Genomic DNA, 21,539 nt, shown 5'->3' with positions numbered 1-21,539 from the left:
GATAAAAGAGAGAGAAAAATGACAGACTCAGTCTGCGCCATTACTAAAATTAGATCACTTCTTTTGTTCTCCTGAACCTTCTGCTCTATTTGCCAGGAATCATATTAGCAACAGAAACTGTGAGAATCTGTCTAACCTTATTAGAGAAGCTGGACACAAAGAAATTTGAAAATCTCTTCTAAATGTACTTGCACATAAAAAGAAATAAGGGAGAGTTTTAGAATTCTCCGAGATTAGATCAAAACCCATGTCAGTAAAACTGGACATCAAACTAACAAAGATTAATTAACAGTATTGCAGTGTGCTGTGCATCAACACAGCACAGGACTTTACCATGTCTGTATTTTTCTATATTGTTTTACTACTTAGGGCAGACCTGGACAGGCTCAGAGGTGTGCCCATGGCTCTTCACAATAGCAACCAGTTTACCCAAAATGCTGCTGTACTAAGTTCAATATTGCCACCCAAAAGAGCTGTGAAGGTCCAGCTTTGCTCTTGGGGAGGATGGATGGTTGGCTGGGAATCCTTCTCCATGTGGAACCTAATAGTCTATAATGCTGTAGGGGCAAGAGATGATCCTAGTGTATACCAAGTAATCATGGCTGAACTCCTCAATATTGGAATATTTGCAAGAATTTCACAGCAAAGTCTTCACACTGAGACCTTCCCTCTCTGGGCTGCTGTTTTGAAGACACAATTAGAAACAACAGGTAAGGACTAATTAATACTTTAAGTCAGGCACACAAGGGAAATGTGATTGAGTGATGGGATCAGGCTCCTTCTCTAGTCTGATTTCACTAGAATAGCTGGTAGTGGCTCTTCCATAGCCTTGTCCATAGCTTCATGGTTAGGACATCTTTTTGGAGAGGCACAGTGAGCTAAGAAAGTCCTTGGCCTCCTTCCTCTTGGGGTGGGCCACTAGCCCCCTTCAACAAGGCAGTTCCTAACACCAGACCACTGCTTTTTATTCCTCCTTAAGCAGGTACCAACCTCTCCAGGGACATCCCAGTTCTGAGTGGATCAAGGCATTTTTTGCACCACCACAAACCAGCAGCTCAGACCTGCTTCTGGAGAGATGTTTCCTAATGACCAGTGTGGTAGCTCTACACTTAATGAGCATCCAGCTCCCTCCAGAGACACCTCCTTCATTCCCAATATCACACAAAGCCCAAATGTTGCACTGAGATCTCTGAATTTTCTTGGTCAAGAATATTTGTTGAAGTCTTTGAAGTTGGCTGCTGGACAGTGGTGACCTGAGCCAAATTTTAACAAGAAGCAAGTGTGTATATGACAATTTTTAATTGGGTGAAGTGGTCAAGGACACAGGACATGCTACCTTGTTGGTGATTCAAACTTTCCTACTCTACTGGAAGCTACAAAGTGTCCTAGAGCTCCAGCTGTAAGAGCTTGTGTGTCGCTGGAGTGGAGAGTCTCCCACATGATCTGTGTCTGTTTGTATCCACAACATCCGTGTGGCCATGGACTGGGGTATAAATGACAACTGTGAAAGCTGCATGGCCACAGGACTGTTGCACCCTGTCAAACTAAAGATGCAGAATATCCCATAGTCAATCCTGGGTTGTCACTTACGATTCTAGTAGTACAAAAAAATTGTGATTTGTAATTCTCTCTCTGTCCCTTTCTCCTCAGATCAGTGACAGATTCTCAAAACACAGCAATCGAAAGAGACTTCCAAGAGAAGTGAGTCTTTCTCAAAACATAAAATATTTAACTAGATTGCTTCCATAATCAAGACGTTTTCAGCATGAAATGCAAAGAGGAGAAAAAAAAGGAAAACCTTACTGCCTTAAACAACAAAAAGAATTCAGCTCAAAGCTCCTGATTTTAAGAATACCCTACACAAATTAAACCGAAATCGGCCAACTCAGTGTTTTATCCTTCAGCTGAAGAATACAGTTCCTATAAAATCCAAACCACATTATACAAAATTAAATTGATGAGAAATACTTTCATATTTCAATGTAAAAAAACAGCTAGGTGGGAATACTGAAATTACTTGCAGCATATGTTTAGCTGCCATGCAGGAAGGGACCTGTAAGGGAGCTGATACTTCAGCTGCTGAAACTTATTAGATGGATGTTATCCTGCAACTCTTAATGGTTGCTCAGGAATGTCAACAAAAGCTTTTCCCTTTGGGAAAACACGGGTATCTTCCACATGTAGGAACGGGGTACCTTTCCCTAAAGTTTATTTTAAAGGAATAAAGTCACTCAGAAAGAAGTGAGCTCCTCCATGTGTTTTTCCCCCAGCCTACAGCCACATTGTCGAAAGGCATTACTTAGAAGGGAGCCACGGGAAAGTAGTGATGGATAACACACATCCAGCACACAGAGATTTCCAGAAACCTGCACACAGACACAGGATGCGTCCCCTGTAGTATGCAGGACAAGCAGATGGAGTAAAACAAGGAGTCAGATTTCACTAACACCCACCCACCTGGCATTTGGGAATGCCAGTCTGCAGATTGGTATAAAATAATTAACTTTGGGCATCAGGAAAAAGACAATGCCATAATCTAATCTGAAAGTAAACTTTATTTTTTTTCCTCTAGCAGTAAATCTCTTCTTAAAAAAAATTCTGCAAGCTCTTCCTTTCTTAATAATCAATAACTGCAAGAAAACATCTGTTTCTCCTACCCTTATAGTTGCACACAAAGATGCATTTTCAAACAGAAAACACTTTTTTGGTTTATCTTTAAAGAGAAGAAAGGTCAGTAAGAAAAATACTTATACCTGCATTACTCCAAACAAAGTCATCATTAAAAATAAGGAAATGTTCATATTATTATTCAAGGAGTTAGGACTAAGAGACTTTTCACAAACTGAAAATAAGCAAACCAAAAACTAAGTCCAAATTCTGGAAATAGTTTATGTGTATCGTAATTTTAAGAGGATTAGGAGTCCTGTAATTTCAGTGAGACAGTTCGTGTTTCCAGCTGTATATTGTGGGATAATCAGAAAAAGACAGCTGGCGGTCAGCAGAATTTACCTGGAACAGTTTACTCTGTTAGCAGGTTTTTATTTTATATGGACAAGAAAAATTTTAGAACTCTTAAGAGAAATAAATTACTATGCTCCCTTCACCAGTAGCTTGGAGTTTGCACTGACTGAAATTTTGATTTATTCTTTTGAGCAAAAGTGAAAATATAGGAAATGATTCCTCAGAGTTTTGAAGGAGCTTTCTGTGTTTTTGGAACACAAGCGGCAAAGCCTGCAAAGAAATAAATCCAATGTCTGCTTCCCTCACTCCACTGCTGGAATTTAGGATTTAAATATTCCAGAAGAGAATTGTCATCTTTACAAAGTAGTAACTAATTGGGAAACTGGGACAGGAACCTTGACATCCAAAAAGTAAATACCTGCTGCCAACCTTTAGGAATTGCAAAGAGATGCTATTTACCTTGGAATACCCACGAGATATAAATAATTTTATTAGGATTGCAACAGATACATTTGGAAGAGAAAGTGAAAAAATATTAGATCAGTGATAGTGAAAAAACCACGTTTTTAAAATTTATTATCCAGGAGGCTGGAATCATCTGTACCACTGAACTACATTTAAAATAAATTAAATAAAGACAAATGGTCATTTTCTTCTGGTTGTGTTCCAAGGTTTTACACTGGATTCTCCAATCCAACCTCCTTTTTATTATCTCTGAAGAATAAAGATTAACAGACCTAAAAAAGGTTATGATGCTTCTGATAAGAAATGTTTACAGTCAATTCTTTGTCTAAAATTCCAAGCACATGCTTGTGTGTTAAATTAGGTACTCAGATTAAAATGGATATAAATATTTCTATTTACGTGGTGATTGTTCTAACAGGTATTAAGACACATGTGCTACGGTGTTAATACACTGAATTATACATTTTAGAATTATTAGACAGAAATTATATTATGTGTGCTCTGTTAAATATTCTCAATCTTTAACGGGAGTAATTTGAAGTGGTAAGTAGTTCTGCAGTATTTGGATTTATATTTCAGTTTCCCACTGAATGCTCCATTTGATTTAACCTAGAAGAAAACAGAATGGATTTGGTTCTACCTGAGGCTAAAACCAGCGCTCGCGTCTTGAATTAGTTAATACATAAAGGCCATTAATATTCAAGATTAAGGGAACTTTTGGGGGTATTCTGTTACTATGTCAGGATGCCGGGGACCTTCTCGCTCTCTACAAGTCCCTGACAGGATGGGCATCGGGATCTGCTTCCAGGAACAAGGGGACAGGATGAGGACACCTTGAAGATGCACCCGAGGAGCTAAGCTGGACATGAGAGGAATTTCTCCCAGTGTCTATTAAAGGAACAGACATTGGAATGGGCTGGCCGGGGAAGCGCTGGAGTGACGGTCGCTGCAGACGGGCCGGGCACTCAGCGCCACGCTCTGCCCGGCACGGCGCGTTCGCTCAGGGGCTGCGCTCCATGATGCCAGAGATCTTTCCCACCCGGATCGGTTCCGGGACGCTGCGGGGCCCTGCCCGCCGTGAGGGAGCGGGAGCACCTCGGCCCCTCAGCGCGGCGGCCCCGAGCGGGCCGGAGCCATTTCCCGCAGGCTGCGCGTCCCCACCGCCTGCCCCAGGCGGGCAAAATGGCGGCGGCGGCGGCTGAGGGGCGGGAGAAAGGGGCGGGCAGAGAACAGCACCGCTCCGCCATCCTCCTCCTCCTCATCCTCATCCTCCTTCTCCCAGCGCCGGCTCGGCCCCGTGCCCTGCCGGCCTCTGCCCCGCTGCGAGCCCGGGCCACAGGTAGGTGCCATCCACGCCGGGGCTCCTTGCCGCGGGTTTGCCCCCCCCGGCCCTTCCGCTCCGGAGACCGCAGAGGTGTTTTTTGTAGTCGCTTGGTGTTGGGTGTTTTTATTTAGAGGTGAGGGGAGGTGGGAGCCGCTGTGGTCAGGGGCCTCGGGAGGAGGCGGCCAGCGACCCTTCGCAAAGGTGATCCCGGGATGCTCATCCCATAACTGCATGGGGTGCGTTGTCCTAAAATGCTGTGAGCCCGGACTCGCTGGGGAATGGAATCAGCACTGCTGAGCAGGGGCTCCCAGCCTGTTCTGGCTGGAAGCTGGCCTGCAGCACAGTGGGGTCTTTAGCCATGGATGCTCATCCAGGGAATCTTTAACCAGGTGTGCGGGCACACAGGTGTGTCTGGATTTGGTGGCACAGGGGATGCCACAGCCTGCCCTTCACCTCCCACCTGTTCCTGCAGCTTGGCTAGCTGGTAGTTTGTAACCCTTACTTATCCTCTCATGAAAACACCTGTAAGACCACTGAGGTAAGGATTTTTAAGCCCTATGTGTTTCAGCTGCTTAAGTGGCAGGCAGCTGTACACGAAAAATAAAAGCAAACCAAACTCAGCTGATCCAACGTCAGCCTACGTGAAGGATGGTGTTCATTTAGATAAAAATTCGTGCCCCACTGTGAATTCCTGCCTGAATTTGTGGCAAAGTTTGCTTTGTTTCCCTTTGTAATAAAGGCATAACGAGGTTATTGCAGGGAAAAATTATGACATGACTTTATGGTGTTAAAGCCCTTTTTCCATCCTTGCTGTGATAGTATCCAAGCGGCACAGATCCCCCCTGGTGATGACAGACTGTTGTGCTAGGGGTTGTTTGGGTATCCAGGCAAGTTGTCCAAGTGGGGCCAGGCCTGTATGTCAGGAATGTGTATTGAAGCCAGGTCCTGTAAACACTCACAAATGTGTGGAGCCTTGTTGCTAGGGTTTTGCACAGGAATAAGACATGGATGAGTCCCTCTTTGAAGTTCTGATGTGCTACCTGACTAGGTGGAAGCCAGGAGAACAGCAGAGGGAAGAGTTTCCATAGTTAGCGAACTTCAGCAAAAAAAAAATTTCACCTCACTTTGGAGCAGAGCCAAGTGGAACTATATTGTTTATGTGTGTAGATTCTTGTGTCTCACACAAAGATGCCTATTGTTTACACAGAAACTGTAAGAGGAATGTTTTGTTAACATTTGGTTAGCAATATAAACTGACAAACACAAATGCAGACTGGAACTTGAAACAAAAATAGCTCTTCTCAAAGCAGAAAAACACAGCTGCCCAAAAACTGTTTTTCAGGGTAAACTCTGCACCTATTGGTTCTATGTTGTCTTTTTAAATTCAGCTTCTGTAATTTCCATACCTATAAATCTTCTACTGCATGTAACTATCCCAGCAACTTAAGCTCCACACCCATGTATCCCTAAACAGTGCTTGTTTTTCTGAAGAAGATTGACTGAATTGTGATATTTTATAATTACATGTGAAATTTGTTTTTAGTTGGGTGTGTCGCTGTTACATTTTCAAATTCCTGAGCTGACTGGGATGAATTCCCCTCTCCATTGTCAACATGTGTCTTTTCCATTAGTTCCAGTAGGACTGACTGCTGCCTTCTCCTTACTTTTAAGAAATACTTAGTGGTTTGAAATAGTGTGACCAAAAAAACCCCATGTTTTCAATGTTTTATTGAAAAAATTAAAACAAAAAATCCACAGTCTACATAAATAGTAGTTACAGAGCCTGTGGGGTCCTGCTTTTCATGGTGGAGTGTATTGACTTAGTGGATGCAGAATGCAAATTTTCAGTCATGATAATGCATAAAATCTCATTTACACTGTTTCAGCTTCATTCCCCAATGGCCAGCATCTACCAACAGTCAAGTGACTGATACCTGTTTAAATAAATGAGGTGAATTGTTCTTAGAAGGGCCCAGAAATATTTGGTATTTTAGAAAAAAGAGATCATGGTAGTTGGAGGATTCTGTGGCAGCCAGATATTTAATTTTTAATGCCTCACCAGTGATGGTAATGAGTATTCATCACATTGTGCAGGTCTGGTGGAAGAAAGTCAGTCAGCATTTCAGTCCTTGCACATCTCCTAAAGCACACCATCTCTTGCTTAGAACTATTATTAATGACATTGGCACTGCTTTTTTTGTGCTGTTTTTTTCACCCTATTTCTTAGCTTGGGAATTTCTGCCTGTCACTCATAGCTTCTTGCTTTCATAATTATAGCATGGAATTATATTTGAATATCATAGTTACCACCTTGCATTTTTTGTTTCTACGTTGCCTGATCCTTTCTAAATGAATATTCAAACCTATTTCTATTTGATGGGTGATTGTAAATGTCTACAGGTATCTTTTTCTCCTTTCTTTCAACTTTTTCCATTGGCACAAAGAAGAATATATGCTGATGCCTCTACAACTCACAAGTATTGTGTTTGAGTTTTTTTATTTTATATGTTTTAGGAAGCAGAAAGTGAACTGTTTATTTTATATTACAGTGAGATCCTGTCCTGCAACTGGGCTGTGTAGGGAGGATGGTAACAATACTGATGTGGGAAATAATTTGTAATACTTTTACTTAAATTCTTTAACATATTTAAGTAGAAAAAGCTTTATTCCATAAAGCTCTGATTTTTTTACAGGGACCTCTGTGTGCCTGCATCCCTGCCCTTGTCTGGCTGTTCACTGAAATCACAGACTGTATACAGAGATCCTTAACAGGATTTGGAATCTGAGGTCTGTGGCAAGGTGTGATGGAATCAGATTGGGTGGGAAGAATGTCAGTTTTAGGAATGTATTCTGATGGGGAGATGGGCTGATTTTATCATCTCCCAAGAATAGGTTATATATTCTTATCTGCAACCTTCAGATGAAGGAATGTGTTCACATTTTAAAATAGATGTTTGCTTGGTAGTTGCATTCTGGGAAATTCTAACAGCAACATGTCAGAATTCCACTGTAACTTGGTAAATAAAAAGAAGACACGAGAATTCCCTGGGTTCTGAGTTCCAGAATCAGTAATGTGTTCATGTATTCCTTTCTGCTCTCTCACAGGAAAGATGATCCCCAGCCAGCATTCCTGAGCCACGAGGATGGGGCCAGATGTACCCCTGCTCAATGACTACAAACAGGAGTTCTTCTTGAAGCGCTTCCCTCAGACTCTGCTGGGAGGTCCCCGGCTCAAATTAGGCTACTGTGCCCCTCCTTACATCTATGTGAACCAGATCATCCTTTTCCTGACACCATGGCTTTGGGGAGGAGTGGGAACACTCCTGTACCAGTTGGGAGTGATGAAGGACTTCTGCACTGCAGCACTGTCAGGAGGACTCATGTTTGTTACTGCACTTGCTCTTCAGATGACAAACCTCTATGCAAAGCAGAAAACAGTGACAGTAGAAAGAATGCAAATTCAGAATACCCTGACAGATGAAGACGAGTTTGAATTTTCCAGCTGTGTGGGTTCAGAGACAGTAAAATTTATTATTCCTGGCAAGAAGTACATAATCAACACTGTATTCCATTCCCTTCTGGCAGGGGTATTGTGTGGGCTGGGAACTTGGTATTTGCTGCCAAACAGAATAACCTTGTTATATAGCAACTTTGGAGGAACTGTTGTGATCTTTGTGTTTGGATGGGTGACCATATGTATTGGAGAGTATTCATTAATCATAAACACAGCCACCGAAACAGCCACTTTCCAAGCACTGGATCCTTATGAAATCACTGCTCTGATGAGACCTTTCTACATTTTTGTCTTTATTGCAGTGGATCTTGCACACAGGTAAACATAATAATGTATTTAACCACTTAAAGTGATGGTTATTCTGTGTATTTTTGATGGAAAAGGTTAAATTATTCTTCCGAGGAGAATTTATTTTGAGATTCTAATCAACTGTAGTAACTTCAAAGAAAGAAGATTGATGCATATAATAAAAATTGAGGTTCTATGCTGTGTATGAAAGGTTCTTAAATTTTTATAGCGTTCCATGTAAACTAGGAAGAGCAGTTTGTAAGTAAGAGATAGTTTTACCTGTCTTCTACCATGTCATTTGTCATATTTTTGTATTGGAGCATTTGCATGTATATCCTTTTAAAGGATGTGAAGGATTTGAAAAACATGTTCCTGACCTGGAATCATAAATCCAACTACTGCAAGCTTCAGGATTACTGGATTTATGTCCAGATTTCATCCTGGAATGCTTTCTAATTTAAGCTCTGTATAGTGATAGGAGAGGCTTTTATACAACAGGCAAAAAAAAAACCCCAAAAAAACAAAAAAAAAAAACCAAAAAAACACCCTCTGAATCTGGTTTTAGTGAATGGGTAAGCAAATGAGAATATCGCTGTGGCTTTGTTACACAGATTTTAAACTTGGATTTTAAATGCTTTTGCAATACAAAAGAGCTGTGTCAGTCTACAAATTAGTAAAGTCACATTTGTGTTTTTCAGATGAGTGTTTTAGCTGAAGTATTTGTAGATCAGGCTCCTAAAACAAGATGCTTTTAGATTTACTCTATGCATTCTTGCTCCCTATCAGGTGAAATTTATAGCACTTTGTCACATGTACATATTTTATGGTTGAGGTACTTCAGATACATTAAAAAAAAGCATATTTGAATTTGCTAGTTTTGCACTGGGAGATGTCTTTGTTAATGATTTACCCTAATTGCCACTTCAGATGAGGTATGAGAATTATACATGTGGTCTTGGACTCCAAATTCTCTATTCAATTTCCTGAGGAGAAGATTAAGACATTGTCGAAATTCCTGATAAAATTCCTCTGAGGCTTGATTATTTATTAAAAAGTAGAGAGAAACCAAATATCTTGGCAATCTACCACCTTTAATGGTGAACTACATAGGGGTTAGAATTTATGCAAATTTCTAATACTGATCTTTGTGTTTCTGCAGGAATATTTTGACACTTTTATGTAGAAATAAACTCTCTTTAGGAATATACAATATTATCTGTAGGTGTACAGGCAACATGGCAGTTCTTTCAGTATTAAAAGCTTAGATCTCGAGCCTTGAAATTGCATGAAATTTTGCTTTTGTGCTTCTGAAAAAAAATTTTTACAATTTTTTTGTTAAACAGTTGAGGCCTTGGAGCCTGGGGACCTTTCTTTTTTGCAGAAGTATTTTTTTGCAGAAGTGTATTATCACAACAGTAACAAAAATAACCGGGGTAATTGCATCACTGTATTCATCTGAAGGCTTCAGATCTTTTAAATGAAAATTTAGTCTGTGTTCTGGTGTTCTAATTAGTGTGTTAGTGTCCCAAGCATAAATATATGTCCTTATTTTTCCTTTTAAAAGATATTCATTAGATTTTATAGGTTGAATGTGAAATGTTTTTACTTTGGGATTTGCTGTAGTAATTAAACAGGAAGTCTTCCCACACGGAAGTTATTTCTCCCTTCATAGAAATCAAATCCATTTCTTCTTTTATCCAGGTTTGCTGTCAACGCACCCATTCTAGAACAGACAAACCAGATTTTGCACATCCTGTTTCTTTTTCTGCCATTCTTGTGGGCAATGGGAATTCTGCCCCCACTTGATGCACTGTTTCTCTGGGGAATGGAACAACTGTTGGAGTTTGGACTAGGAGGTTCACCTATGTCAAGTAACACAAAGTAAATGTTTATAAAATTGTAAAATATATCAGCATTGTTTATAACCTTTTTCTTTTCAAGCAAATCTTCTTTATTTTCTCCTTCACAGGTTGTTAGTAATGTTTCTCATTTCTGCTGGAACAGCAATAGCATCGTATTTCATTCCCAGCCCCCTCGGTGTGATCCTCTTCATGACTGGATTTGGGTTCATACTGAGTCTTAACCTAAGCGAGATTTGGTTTGCCTTCAAACACACCATGATCAGCCATTTAGCCTCCAGCAAATCTAAAAATACGCACAGAGGTCTTAGGATACAATTTGGGTGGAGGGAATTTATTTTCTATGTGACTGTGTTGGCATTTGCTCTCACAGAAGCGAGCCTGCTGCATCAATTTGCAGGCTCCTCATCATTTTCTCAAGCCAGCCCCCAGGCCATAGCAAGTTACATTCTGATCCTACTCCTTGTAATTCTGTGGATTCTTAGAGAGATTCAGAGAGTGTACTTGTTTGGAGTCTTCCGAAACCCTTTTTACCCAAAGGATGTCAGGACTGTGGCTGTGTTCATGGAGAAGCAAAGAAGGCTAATGAAAGTTGGTGTTGTCAGGAGGATTTTACTAACACTAGGTAGGAATACACCACTCTCTGTTGTTTGTTAGATGATGCTTGTAGGGAGATTAAAACTCTTGAAATGCTGTATGTGCAAGATTCTGTAATTGAACCAAGGGAAACCAAGTGGCTGGAAATACTTGCTGATGTCTTGTTAAATTGTGCATTGAGGTCAAGGTTACTGGTCTGGCATATTTGAAAGTGATTAAATTTGAAAGTGATTTTATTTATTTCTTTTATAGGGGTGAACCTAAAAAAAAATTGAGCCTTTTAAAAGCCCAGCTGAGAAAGCAGGGCCTTTTAAAGGATTTTAGTTACAACTGCAGTACCCACTTTTGAAAAGATGTACTTGGAAACAAAATGAGTTGAAAGTCTTCAAGCTGACTAAATATTTGGTTCTTAGAGCTTGCTAGTAAAGGGAAGAGCCTCCTTTCTGGTAGGTTAGAGACAAATGCATATACTTTGAGGGAATAAAAAATTGGTTTAAATTATTTCGTTTCATAAAGAAGCAGTAGTTTGGGAAAGTAGATTGATGACTGCTATTCCATGTTTATTTTTACTTATTTGAGTATTCTCTTGGAGAAGCAAATAAAGGAAAAAAGAACTAATAGCAAGTAGACATCGATGTAAATGTTAGTTTTCCTGGGCCATTAGTGCAAATAAATTGTTCAATATCATGGGAGTGTAATACAAAGAAGAGTTTGTGATGATGAAGGGAAGGTTTCTCTTTTTATGCTGGGATTTCCATCCTGCAGTAAGACTGCTTACCTCTGTTGACTTTTGTTATGTTTTTGGAAGGAGGTCAATGATTCTTTTATTTCAATTGCAGTGTCTCCGTTTGCTATGATAGCATTCCTGTCACTTGACCATTCGCTACAAAACCTGCATTCCGTGTCTGTTTCCATTGGATTCACAAGGATATTTAGGATGGTAATTGGAAATTTAAATATATTAGCCTTAGAAATGCTCTTCTACATGATTTGTGTACCAAGGTGACCTGGAAGAAATATTCCAGGTCCTGAAAGCAGAGATAAACAGTTATATTATTTAATGTATTTCTAATATATCTCTATTTTAGGTCTGGCAGAATACGGAAAATGCCTTACTAGACATGGTGGTTGTGTCAGCAGCACAAATGCTGGTGTTTAATCCCGATCTCTGGTGGAACAGGAGCCTTGATACAGGAATCAAACTCTTGCTGGTAATGGTCATAATGTAAAATTAAGCAGATAGTTGTTACCTAAAGTCTCTGTTTCTGTTGGAGATTTACAGGGCCCAGGACCCAGCAGATAAAAAGCTAAAAACTGTACTAAGATATATTCTGACTGCAGTGATAGTCATCTGAAGGTCATTCCTCACATGGGGCACCACTTATTAGTGGCACCACATATTAGTGACCAGCTTCTTTTTTCTTTGCTCTTATTCAGAGTTGGGATTGAAATACGAGAGACGGATTTTCATGTTTGGACTCAGTTGTTTATTAATTCTTGTCTATAGCACAGAGAGTTCTACAGCACTTCTAGCTAACAAGCTAAAAGCAAGAAAATGGAGCTGTATCTTGCTCGTTACAAGGTCTTTTATGGCCTAATTATCCAATTAAAAACTAACATCTATATTATTTTCACCCAATGGCCAAACACCTGTGACCTGCACAGTGGTACTTTCTATTTAACCAAAACCTACTACCTAAAATCAAGAAGAAGAAGGAACAAGATGGAAGAAGAAGACAATGCCCAAGAATGTCCGTCTTGTCCCCTACCTATTACTGTGTTCTAAAACCCCAAATTCAAAACCCTTCCCCATGTGAAATTACACACTTCTAGTCAAACTACACACCAGTGATTCCAAATCCATCACTCAAATTTGGAAGCCTTCTCTAAGGCCTCAAGTGTATTTTTGAAGGTCAGTGCCAGAAAGCACAGAAAGTTCAAAACTCCCAGGCTTCAGGGTTCCAACAGTCATTGTCTTCAAATTACTGTAGCTGTGCTGAGTACACTCCAGGTTAACACCATGTGTTTCCTGTCTGTGTGCTGCAGGTCGGTCTCCTGCGGGATCGGCTCTTCCAGTTCCTCTCCAAGCTGCACTTTGCCATCGCCATCCTCCTGACATCCTGGACGGAGAAGAAGCAGCGCCGCAGATCCAGCGCCGCCCTGATCGCGCTCAACCTCGCCTTCTTCCCCGTCCTGCTGGCCCTGGTGGCCGTGTCAGCGCTGCTTTCCTCACCGCTGCTGCCTCTCTTCACGCTGCCCGTGTTCCTGGTGGGCTTCCCACGGCCGCTGCGGAGCTGGCCGGGCCCCGTGGGCGGCACCGCCTGCGTGTGCTCCGACACCGTGTACTACCGGCAGCTGGTGCCCGGCCTGGCCGCGGCGCTGCAGTCCGCGCTGGCGGCCGGCGGCCTGGGTACGTACAGGCAGCGTCCTGAAATGCTGCAGCCAAACGCTTCAGGAAACGCGGGTTTGCTGGAGAGCAGGAGAAGCTGTGGTTGGAAACCACGTTTCACAGTGTGGGTTAAATCTGATATTCAGAGATCGCTCAGGTTGTTTTTATCCTCCTTGTACAACCAACAGTATGACAAGGGGGAACAGCCACAAGTTGCGCCAGGGGAGATTCAGGGTGGATATTGGAAAATATTTCTGCATTGCAACAGGCTCCCCAGTCACCATCTCTGGGAGCATTCAAGGAACAAGTAGATGTAGCAGTTTGTGATACAGTTTCATGGACATGGTGGTATTCAGTCAAAGGCTGGGCTTGATGACCTAGGAGATTTTTGCCAGCTAATGATTCTATGATGTCTACTTGTTACAGTCCTGTAAAAAAATAACTCTTTTGTTACCTTAGGAAGATACTAAATGGTGATGAAACAGTATCAATCCTAATCTTTCTGTACTGAACAGAAAGGATGGAATTGGCATATATATTGGCATATATATTGGCAATAAAAGGCATTGATCTCACCCAACTGGAGGCAGTAAATTGGTTCTTTATCCAGACAGCATAAAGAAGGATGTTTGTCAGATTGCTCTCTGTAGGTCTGTCTGTCTCTGTATCAATCCCTCAGCATCCAGAAGGTGACTTTGCTAATTTGGCTGCGTTAATTGGTTATGGTGAATATTGACTGGATGTTTGTGAAATACATGATGTAGCCTAAATAGCAGTAAACAGCTGAGAACAAACCCTTTGATAAGATTTAATGTCATGTCTTGTTGGGGAGTTGGGATAGGATTGTAGCTGCACTTGTGTGTTTACAGCCTGTGAAAGGCATCATATGGGGTTTTTACAGAATTACAGAGACAGAGGTGAAGAAATGCCCAGTCTTTTTCCCAGCTGGAGACAGAGTAACTGTTTTAAAATTGCAAGGTCATTTTCTTGAGAAACAGCCTCTGTGTAACCTAAATAATCAAATGATTGTAGCCCTTAGACAAGAGGCAAATATTTACATAAGCCTCTTAGAAAATGGCTTATGTCTGGAAAAAGTGGCCAAATATTTGAAGGCAGTGGAAGTTAACCTCAGTCATGCTTTTCTGAAGAATATATCCAGGTGCTTTACTAGAAAACATGTGCTGCATTTTCATCACTGGTTAGAGAGAGGGAATAAATATAATTAGGAAGTCTTTTTACTTTAAAGGATACTTCAGTTTGTCTACTGCATTAGTCCATCTATGTTTTATATGTACAATATATATGTACAATAGATATAATAATATATATCTATCTGTATGTATATGTTATTTATCTCTTTTATCTACCTATATTAGATAGATACATATTTTAATAGGGTTTTTTTCCCCATTCCCATCATGACTATGGTGGCATGTATGCCTCAGAATAAATAATTTAAAACACTAGTCTTGAGGAGTAAAAAGTCTCTTCTTTAATGGGAAAATCTGTGAATGAATGTCTTGAAGCAAGAAAAACTGTGGTGTTCTTAGATGAGTGCAAAAGGAAGCAGTACCACTTTGTGTGTCACTAATTTAAACCCACAGTTTTTTCTGTGTAAAGGAGTTTTAGTAGCTTTAACAGCTAGCAAGAAAGGAATTAAAATCTTTGCAAAATGTTAGCAAGAAAATGCACTTCATTAGCTCAGTGGGATAGAAAAGGTTACTTAAATTTTAACTACAACTTAATGGTTGGTTTCACTGATTTCATCTTACAACATTTTAAAACTAAAATGCTCTTCAAGTGAATCATCACCAGACATGAGTGAGAGCAGAAGCAGGTCATAAACTGACAGCAAATGTCATGCTTAAGAATAGAACCATTGTGTTAAGAGGATTGACATTCAATGTTAGGAGGCTATAGTTTGAATACAGTATAACCAACAGTTTTTAGGAAATTCAGCATTGCTCTTTTTGTGACATAGGTAAAAAAGAGAAATAGTATACTTTTTTTTTTTTTTTTGCTTTGGACATAAGCATCATCTAATTTTTACAGTGAGAGCCAAATTGTGGGGTTTTGAGTACTAATTTGATGTTGTTCACGACCTGATTTTCAAATTCCATTTCAGTTATATTTTTATTTCTCTGGTAACAAATAAACTTCCTACTCCATAGCAAATTGGGCCATTAGGAAACTCCTGTGCTATATCATGATTCTTTAATGTATTCTTGGTGAGAAGGGTTTTAGGTCTCCAGAGAACATCAGTGGGAACTGTGTGGTTGGAAATGCAGCCAAAAATGATCTTTAATCATGAAAGTCATCTCTGCAAAGGGAATTGAGGGTGGAGTTGTTTAACCCTGGTCTGATATGAATAATGTAGTCCTACAGTTGTGTGAGGTTTCCCAACTTTTGCTTTTTCAAAGATGCAATTTCAGCTAGTTTCTTCAAGATTCTAAGGTGCTAGTTAGCCAGTGTTAACTGATTGTGTTGTTGATGTAGAAATATTTTGTGTTTGCTGTTGAATCCTTTCATTGGCATGTAGAAAAGGTAATATGCAGTTTTTGTTTGTTTTTTTTCTTGCCTAGGTCTCTCTCTGCCTGGGTCACATTATCTGTGCCGCTTTCAGGACAGGCTGATGTGGATCTTGGTGCTGGAAAAAGGCTTCACATACTGTGGTGTTAACATTAAGGTAATTGCATGCTAAGCACTGAGATGTTGATGTTTGGAAATTGTACAAACATTTTGCTGTGTAACATTTCAGCAGTGTAACCGATTTACATTTAATTTTCTAAGATGAATGTTAAACTAATTAGTCTTGCAATTTACATGAGCAGCAGATGTGAAATTTTTTATCATTTAGCTTGTGACATAGTATCTTTAATAAGCTGGCTAATAAAATCTGCATCAAGCAAAGATTTATTTAAGACATTGATCTGTGCCTAATACTGCAGTGAGTGCTTTATTATTGCTGTTATCTCTAGATAGATTTGTAGATTCAGTTGTGGAAATACTGACAGTCATCTTGTTCAGAATAATTCTGTTGCAAGCAGCTTGCTAGCATTCAGAGTTATGTCCTGATGAAGACTAACAGGAAGCTGTTTTCATGTGTGCTTTAGGGGCTAGAACTGCAGGAAACATCCTGCCATGCTGCTGAAGCTCACAGAGTGGATGAAATTTTTGAAATGGCCTTTGAACATCAGGAGCACACAAGGATTCTGTCTCCCAATCCCCATTTTGGACACATCCTGACTCCCTGTACTGTTGTTCCTGTGAGGCTGTATTCTGATGCCAGGAATGTGTTATCTGGAATAATTGATTCCCATGAGAATTTAAAGCACCTGAAGGATGATTTTGTTAAAGTGCTTGTATGGATGCTTGTGCAGTATTGTTATAAAAAATCAAAGGCATGGGAAAGCCCAGGCAGTGCCAACAAGAATAAACAAGGATCATTTCCAGAAAATCAGCATAGTGGTGCAGTGAAAGGATCCAGAGCTCTGAGGGAAGAAGAGAGCTTTAGCGTTGATACAGTGGAGGACTGGACTGATGATAGTGACATTTTTGATTTTGAACTCAGTAGCAGAACAAGAGATAGAAAAGAACCTGAGCAGTTGGGACTGACACCAAAAGTGCACCTGTCTATTCCAGGGTCTGTAGAAACAGAAAGCCAAGATTTCCTACCAGAAATGTCGCCAGAAGATAAATTAAACAGGGCAGTGGTGCTTGGGCTGCCTGCTGTGGACAAAGGGAAACAGCCAGAAGTTTTACCTCATGTAGAATTTAGTTGCTCTTACTCGGAGCTGCTGAGCATCCCTGAAGAATGGAGAACAGCACCAGTGCCTTCTTCCAAAGTCAGTGAAATGAGGCAGAGGTTTCCAGAGGAATGGTACCACTTTGTTTTGAGCCAACTGGACTTTTTTCATCTGAAAGAGAAGCCTTCCAGTTTACTCACAGACCTTATGAAAGATAAAGCTTTGAAAGACCTGTACATCCACGGGGTGCTGTCGTGCTGCTTTGGTCTGTTTGGGCTGGATAACGCCGTGCCTGCCCCTCGCCACGTGTTCAGGGCATACACTGGTGGCATTCCCTGGTCTGCTGGCTTGGACTGGCTAACAGGCAAGCCAGAGCTCTTCCAGCTGGCATTAAAAGCATTCAGGTAAAAGAAAACCGTTTCATAATATTAGAAAAATTATACGGAGAAGTGTCACTTCAGTAATGTTTTGTTAAACCTATGTAGTTTAAATTTATTTGTAGGTTTTTCGTACATAAATATTGCCCATGACTCCAGGCAGTGAAGTATGTGGTATGGAATTTTCTTTCTTCTCTTTTCCACAACAGCTGCCTCCCATCTGCTGTGTAAAGTGGGGAAAAACAACCTGTTTTACATTGTCCTCAGATCTCAGCAGTTGTGCTGGATTTAGATATTTGGCACTATCCATTATCAGGCAGTGGGAAAGTGTTGGAGAGAAATGGGAGATGTTTAAGTTGATGTATTTTCCATGTGGGTGAGCTAAAAGCACACCCAGACCGACTGGCAGTGACTCTGCTGACAGGCAGTGACTGACAGAGTTGGTGGAGCCTCTCCACGGTGTGTGGCTTGAAGAGCCTTTCTCCCTCCTGTCTTTGCCACACTGCTGACCATGTGATGTTCTGCACCTTTCAGATACACCTTTAAACTTATGCTGGATAAAGCCAGCCTGGGCCCAGTAGAGAACTTCAAAGAGCTGGTGAATTACCTGGAGGAATATGAAAGCGATTGGTACATTGGGCTGGTGTCAGACCTGGAGTGGCAGCAAGCAGTTCTGCAGGAGAAGCCATACCTGTTCTCACTGGGGCATGACCCAAGCATGGTAAGGTCAAAGTTTGGGTTTGTTTTTCACTATTCCTTTTTTTCCCTTATAATTGTTTTCTAAAACATGAAGGCACTGCAAGGTTAGTTTGTACTAAAGAGGACCTGGCACCATTGTTGTTGAAAACCTCACTGCACTGTTCTTTAGATGCAGCAATATTTCCTGATAGTTCAACTCCTCCACTGGAATTCAAAGGGGACTGGTTTATACTTTGCTGTGTTTAAAGTGTTCATAGAGTGTGGTCCCAAAGCTTCACTCAGTCCTTTGTAACCCAAGTGCTCTTGTCTCTTCTCGGACAGTGTACTGGACATCATGATCTGTTTGTTCTTGTAGGGAATTTACACGGGGCGAGTCCTCACTCTGCAGGAGCTGTTAGTGCAGGTGGGAAAGCTCAATGCTGAAGCTGTGCGAGGCCAGTGGGCCAACCTGTCCTGGGAGCTGCTCTATGCCACCAACGATGACGAGGAGCGCTACAGCATCCAGGCACACCCGGCCCTGCTGCGCAACCTGACCGTGCAGGCGGCCGACCCGCCCCTGGGCTACCCCGTGTACTCCTCGCAGCTCCTGCAGCTGCCTCTCTTCTAGGCTCTCCTTGCTCCAGCTGTGGCTCTTGCTGCTTTGTCTTTGTCCCCTGCATGGTGGGAGTCCAATGTCCGTGCTCCCTCTGTGTGCTACAGATCAGTTACTCTCAGGGTGGTGGTGCCAGGCATGTCCTTGGCACAGAGATGGTGCTGGCCAGGACCTTCAGCAGGCAGCAAGTTGGGGACTGGTTTCTTGCTGCTGGAACATGAGACATCATTGCCTGTGTGGCTTATGAGCCACGTGCTAAAATTCTCTTCTCCAGTTTAGAGAAGAGTACCATAATTCTGATCATTACCATAATTCTGATCACTAACATAATTCTGGTCATTAACTTTTTTTGGTGCATTCTGATTTATTTTTACTTTTCTTTTTCCTTGGACAGGTGACTTGCATTGCCAGTCAGGTTACAGCTTCTCGTAGTGTTGTCAACCCCAGAGTTGGCAACCAAAGTGTACATAGGACTATTTATATGAATTTTTTTATTCTGGCCATTTTATATTGGACTGAGTTCAGTTCTAGCATTTGTTGTATGACTTTCACTGATCTTCCTTATATGTTGTAAAGCCATGCTTTAACTAAAGTAAATTGTAAAGGACAATTTTTACCAAAGTACTTGTTTTGGTAAAAAGAATTTATGTAAACCAGTGTGTGCTCTGACACACTAATAACCTGTGTGATTTACTGATGAAAGAAGTAAGCCTGTATAATTAGGGGACAGAGGAAATTTTAAGAACAAATGGTATGATTTAATCTCCTTCTTCCAATATCCATATATATGATATATATTATATATATATATGTTGTTACTTACAATCTCTGTCCACCTCCCTAATCAGTCTTCCACAAATGCATTGAGAGTTTGATGATGGAGGGGTGGTGAAAATCCAGCTATCTGTACCAGAAGTAATTTATTTTTTTAACCTCACTACAGCCCGGAACAGACTTGGGCAGCTGGTTTGTAACATTACAGGTTGCCTTGAATACAGGTCCAGGTCCAATTTCCAGTGGCTCATTTATTATGTTCACTACCACCAGTCTTAGCACATAACTGTGTTTTCTCAGTGGGTCAGTGGTTACACTGTAGGCAAATACTGGGCAGGGAGTATAAATAATTGCATTTCCTAATTCTATAGAATCAATTGAAATCAGACCTGCTCCATAACTGAAGCAGTACTGGTTTGGAACACCCAGCCTTGTCTGAGTCCAAGCACATTTATTAGTTTTACTCCTCACCTTTAAGACCTTTTGTCACAGTTGAAGTTTGCCACAGAATCATGTACTTGGTTGCTGGCTGTTCCTTTTGGTAGTGGCTAAAAATGATTTTTAAAAACTATGCAAGTGGTGTAGTGGATTTCCAAAGCTGGTTGGTGCCATGCTGGGCCCTGAGCTGCATCTGGAAATACAGAGCCATGGAAGTGATGTGGAAGGGGCTTACAGACAGCACCTATTTCAGCTCCCTCTCACAAGGAATTACCCTGGCAAATGTTTACTCTGATTTAAAACTTCCAATGTGAGGAGTGTCATGAACTCCTCAAGCAGTTCAGTTCTTTGCTGCTCTTGCAGCAGCTGGAAAATGGAGTTATTTCCTAAATCTAATTAACCCTCCCTTGCCTATTGTAAATTTTTTACTACTTGTGTTCTGTATGGTCACAGAAAATTTAATTATCTTTTTTTTTTACAGCAGTCCTCAAAGATGGCTGTAATTTCTGCCCTCATCCTTTGTCTTTTGTACACTGAATAAACCAGTTGAGAAAAAACTGAAAAGAGCTGTGATCCTTTTCCTTTCCTTTCTCTGGGTTCTGTCCATCTGGTCCCCAGCCTTGAGGAGAGCTGCTGATAACTGGGCCCAGTGTTCCAGCAGAGATCCTGATTGGCACCAGATGGAGCAGCACAATTAGCAACGGGCAGAGTTCCTGCTGGAGCACAGGACTGGGCTGTACTGCCATGCCACATCCTGTCCCCTGCTGTCACAGGCAGTGTGTCCCACACCCCCTCTCGCTGCTCACAGAGCCCCTTGGCACAGCCCCAGGTGTTCACAGCCCTGAGACCCTGGGTCACTGTACCCTCACCTACAGCCTGTCTGCATTCTGCTTTTGGCAGAAACAGGAGTTAAAGCTTCTTGTTCTGTCCCACAGATCTGTGGGGCTGCAAGGCCCTGGTCAGCTGTTGGTTTGTTTGTGTGCTCTTGAACCATGGCCTGTTTGCTTTGGAACATTTCTTTGATTTGTTTGGAATTCAGGAATTGGAGCACCTTCAACCCTGGCCTTGGCTGTGTTCAGAGGCTGCTGTTGGGATTGCTGATGGCATCCTGGTCCTGCAGTCAGTAACAGGCCTGACCTTGGGACCCATTGTTATCCCATGTGACACCTGAACTGCTCTCTTTTCTAACCAGGTGTCTGCAGACAATTTATTTAATTCTTCCCAACACCTCCTTGCTTCAGATTGTGGTGTTGATTACATACAGGGAAGTGTAAGGGCAGCAGAGCTGAGAAAGGGCCAGAGAGTAAGTCCTGATGTTGTGTCAGAAATGAAGGGATTTAGCCCTGAACACACACTGTGCCCAGGAAACACATCCCAAGCACAGACCAGACACCCTTACCCTCTATACCACACCCTTCTACTTGGAGGGGGGGGTTTAATCAACATGAATTAGAAATGAAAGTGAGGGAAACAGGATTCTGGGGTCTGTAATTTAAGGCTGCTCACCAGGTATTTG

The 21,539-nt window shown here is 41.4% G+C and overlaps 1 protein-coding gene across 3 annotated transcripts; it reads left to right on the top strand.

The window, feature by feature from the left end:
- Positions 1-4,620: 4,620 nt before the first annotated feature.
- On the top strand, positions 4,621-20,587 carry PCNX4 (pecanex 4). 3 transcript variants are annotated; one of them, XM_088166347.1, is made up of 12 exons: positions 4,726-4,765; positions 7,444-7,537; positions 7,856-8,582; positions 10,254-10,433; positions 10,522-11,036; positions 11,848-11,948; positions 12,097-12,219; positions 13,055-13,418; positions 15,980-16,083; positions 16,511-17,547; positions 18,055-18,241; positions 18,575-20,587. In XM_088166347.1, exons 3-12 carry the CDS (start codon positions 7,894-7,896, stop codon positions 18,824-18,826), a joined length of 3,552 nt encoding a protein of 1,183 aa, XP_088022473.1. In that variant the 5' UTR covers positions 4,726-4,765; positions 7,444-7,537; positions 7,856-7,893; the 3' UTR covers positions 18,827-20,587. The 3 variants fall into 3 exon arrangements, with proteins under 3 accessions (XP_014726876.2, XP_088022474.1, XP_088022473.1); XM_014871390.2 differs by lacking the exon at positions 7,444-7,537 and having other exon boundaries at positions 4,621-4,765; XM_088166348.1 differs by lacking the exons at positions 7,444-7,537; positions 10,254-10,433 and having other exon boundaries at positions 4,622-4,765.
- Positions 20,588-21,539: the final 952 nt, after the last annotated feature.

This window comes from Sturnus vulgaris, chromosome 6 (assembly GCF_052056855.1).
Source record: "Sturnus vulgaris isolate bStuVul1 chromosome 6, bStuVul1.hap1, whole genome shotgun sequence".
Taxonomy (NCBI): domain Eukaryota; kingdom Metazoa; phylum Chordata; class Aves; order Passeriformes; family Sturnidae; genus Sturnus; species Sturnus vulgaris.
Note: the sequence above shows the minus strand (reverse complement) of the source record. Positions and strands in the feature narration are given on the sequence as shown.

Excerpts from the sequence above, each read along its gene's own strand:
- PCNX4 (XM_014871390.2), top strand. The coding sequence starts at position 7,894 with ATGGGGCCAGATGTACCCCTGCTCAATGACTACAAACAGGAGTTCTTC. Across the intron at positions 10,434-10,521 it reads CCTATGTCAAGTAACACAAA|GTTGTTAGTAATGTTTCTCA; the intron begins GTAAATGTTTAT and ends TCTCCTTCACAG. Across the intron at positions 13,419-15,979 it reads GCTGGCGGCCGGCGGCCTGG|GTCTCTCTCTGCCTGGGTCA; the intron begins GTACGTACAGGC and ends TTTCTTGCCTAG.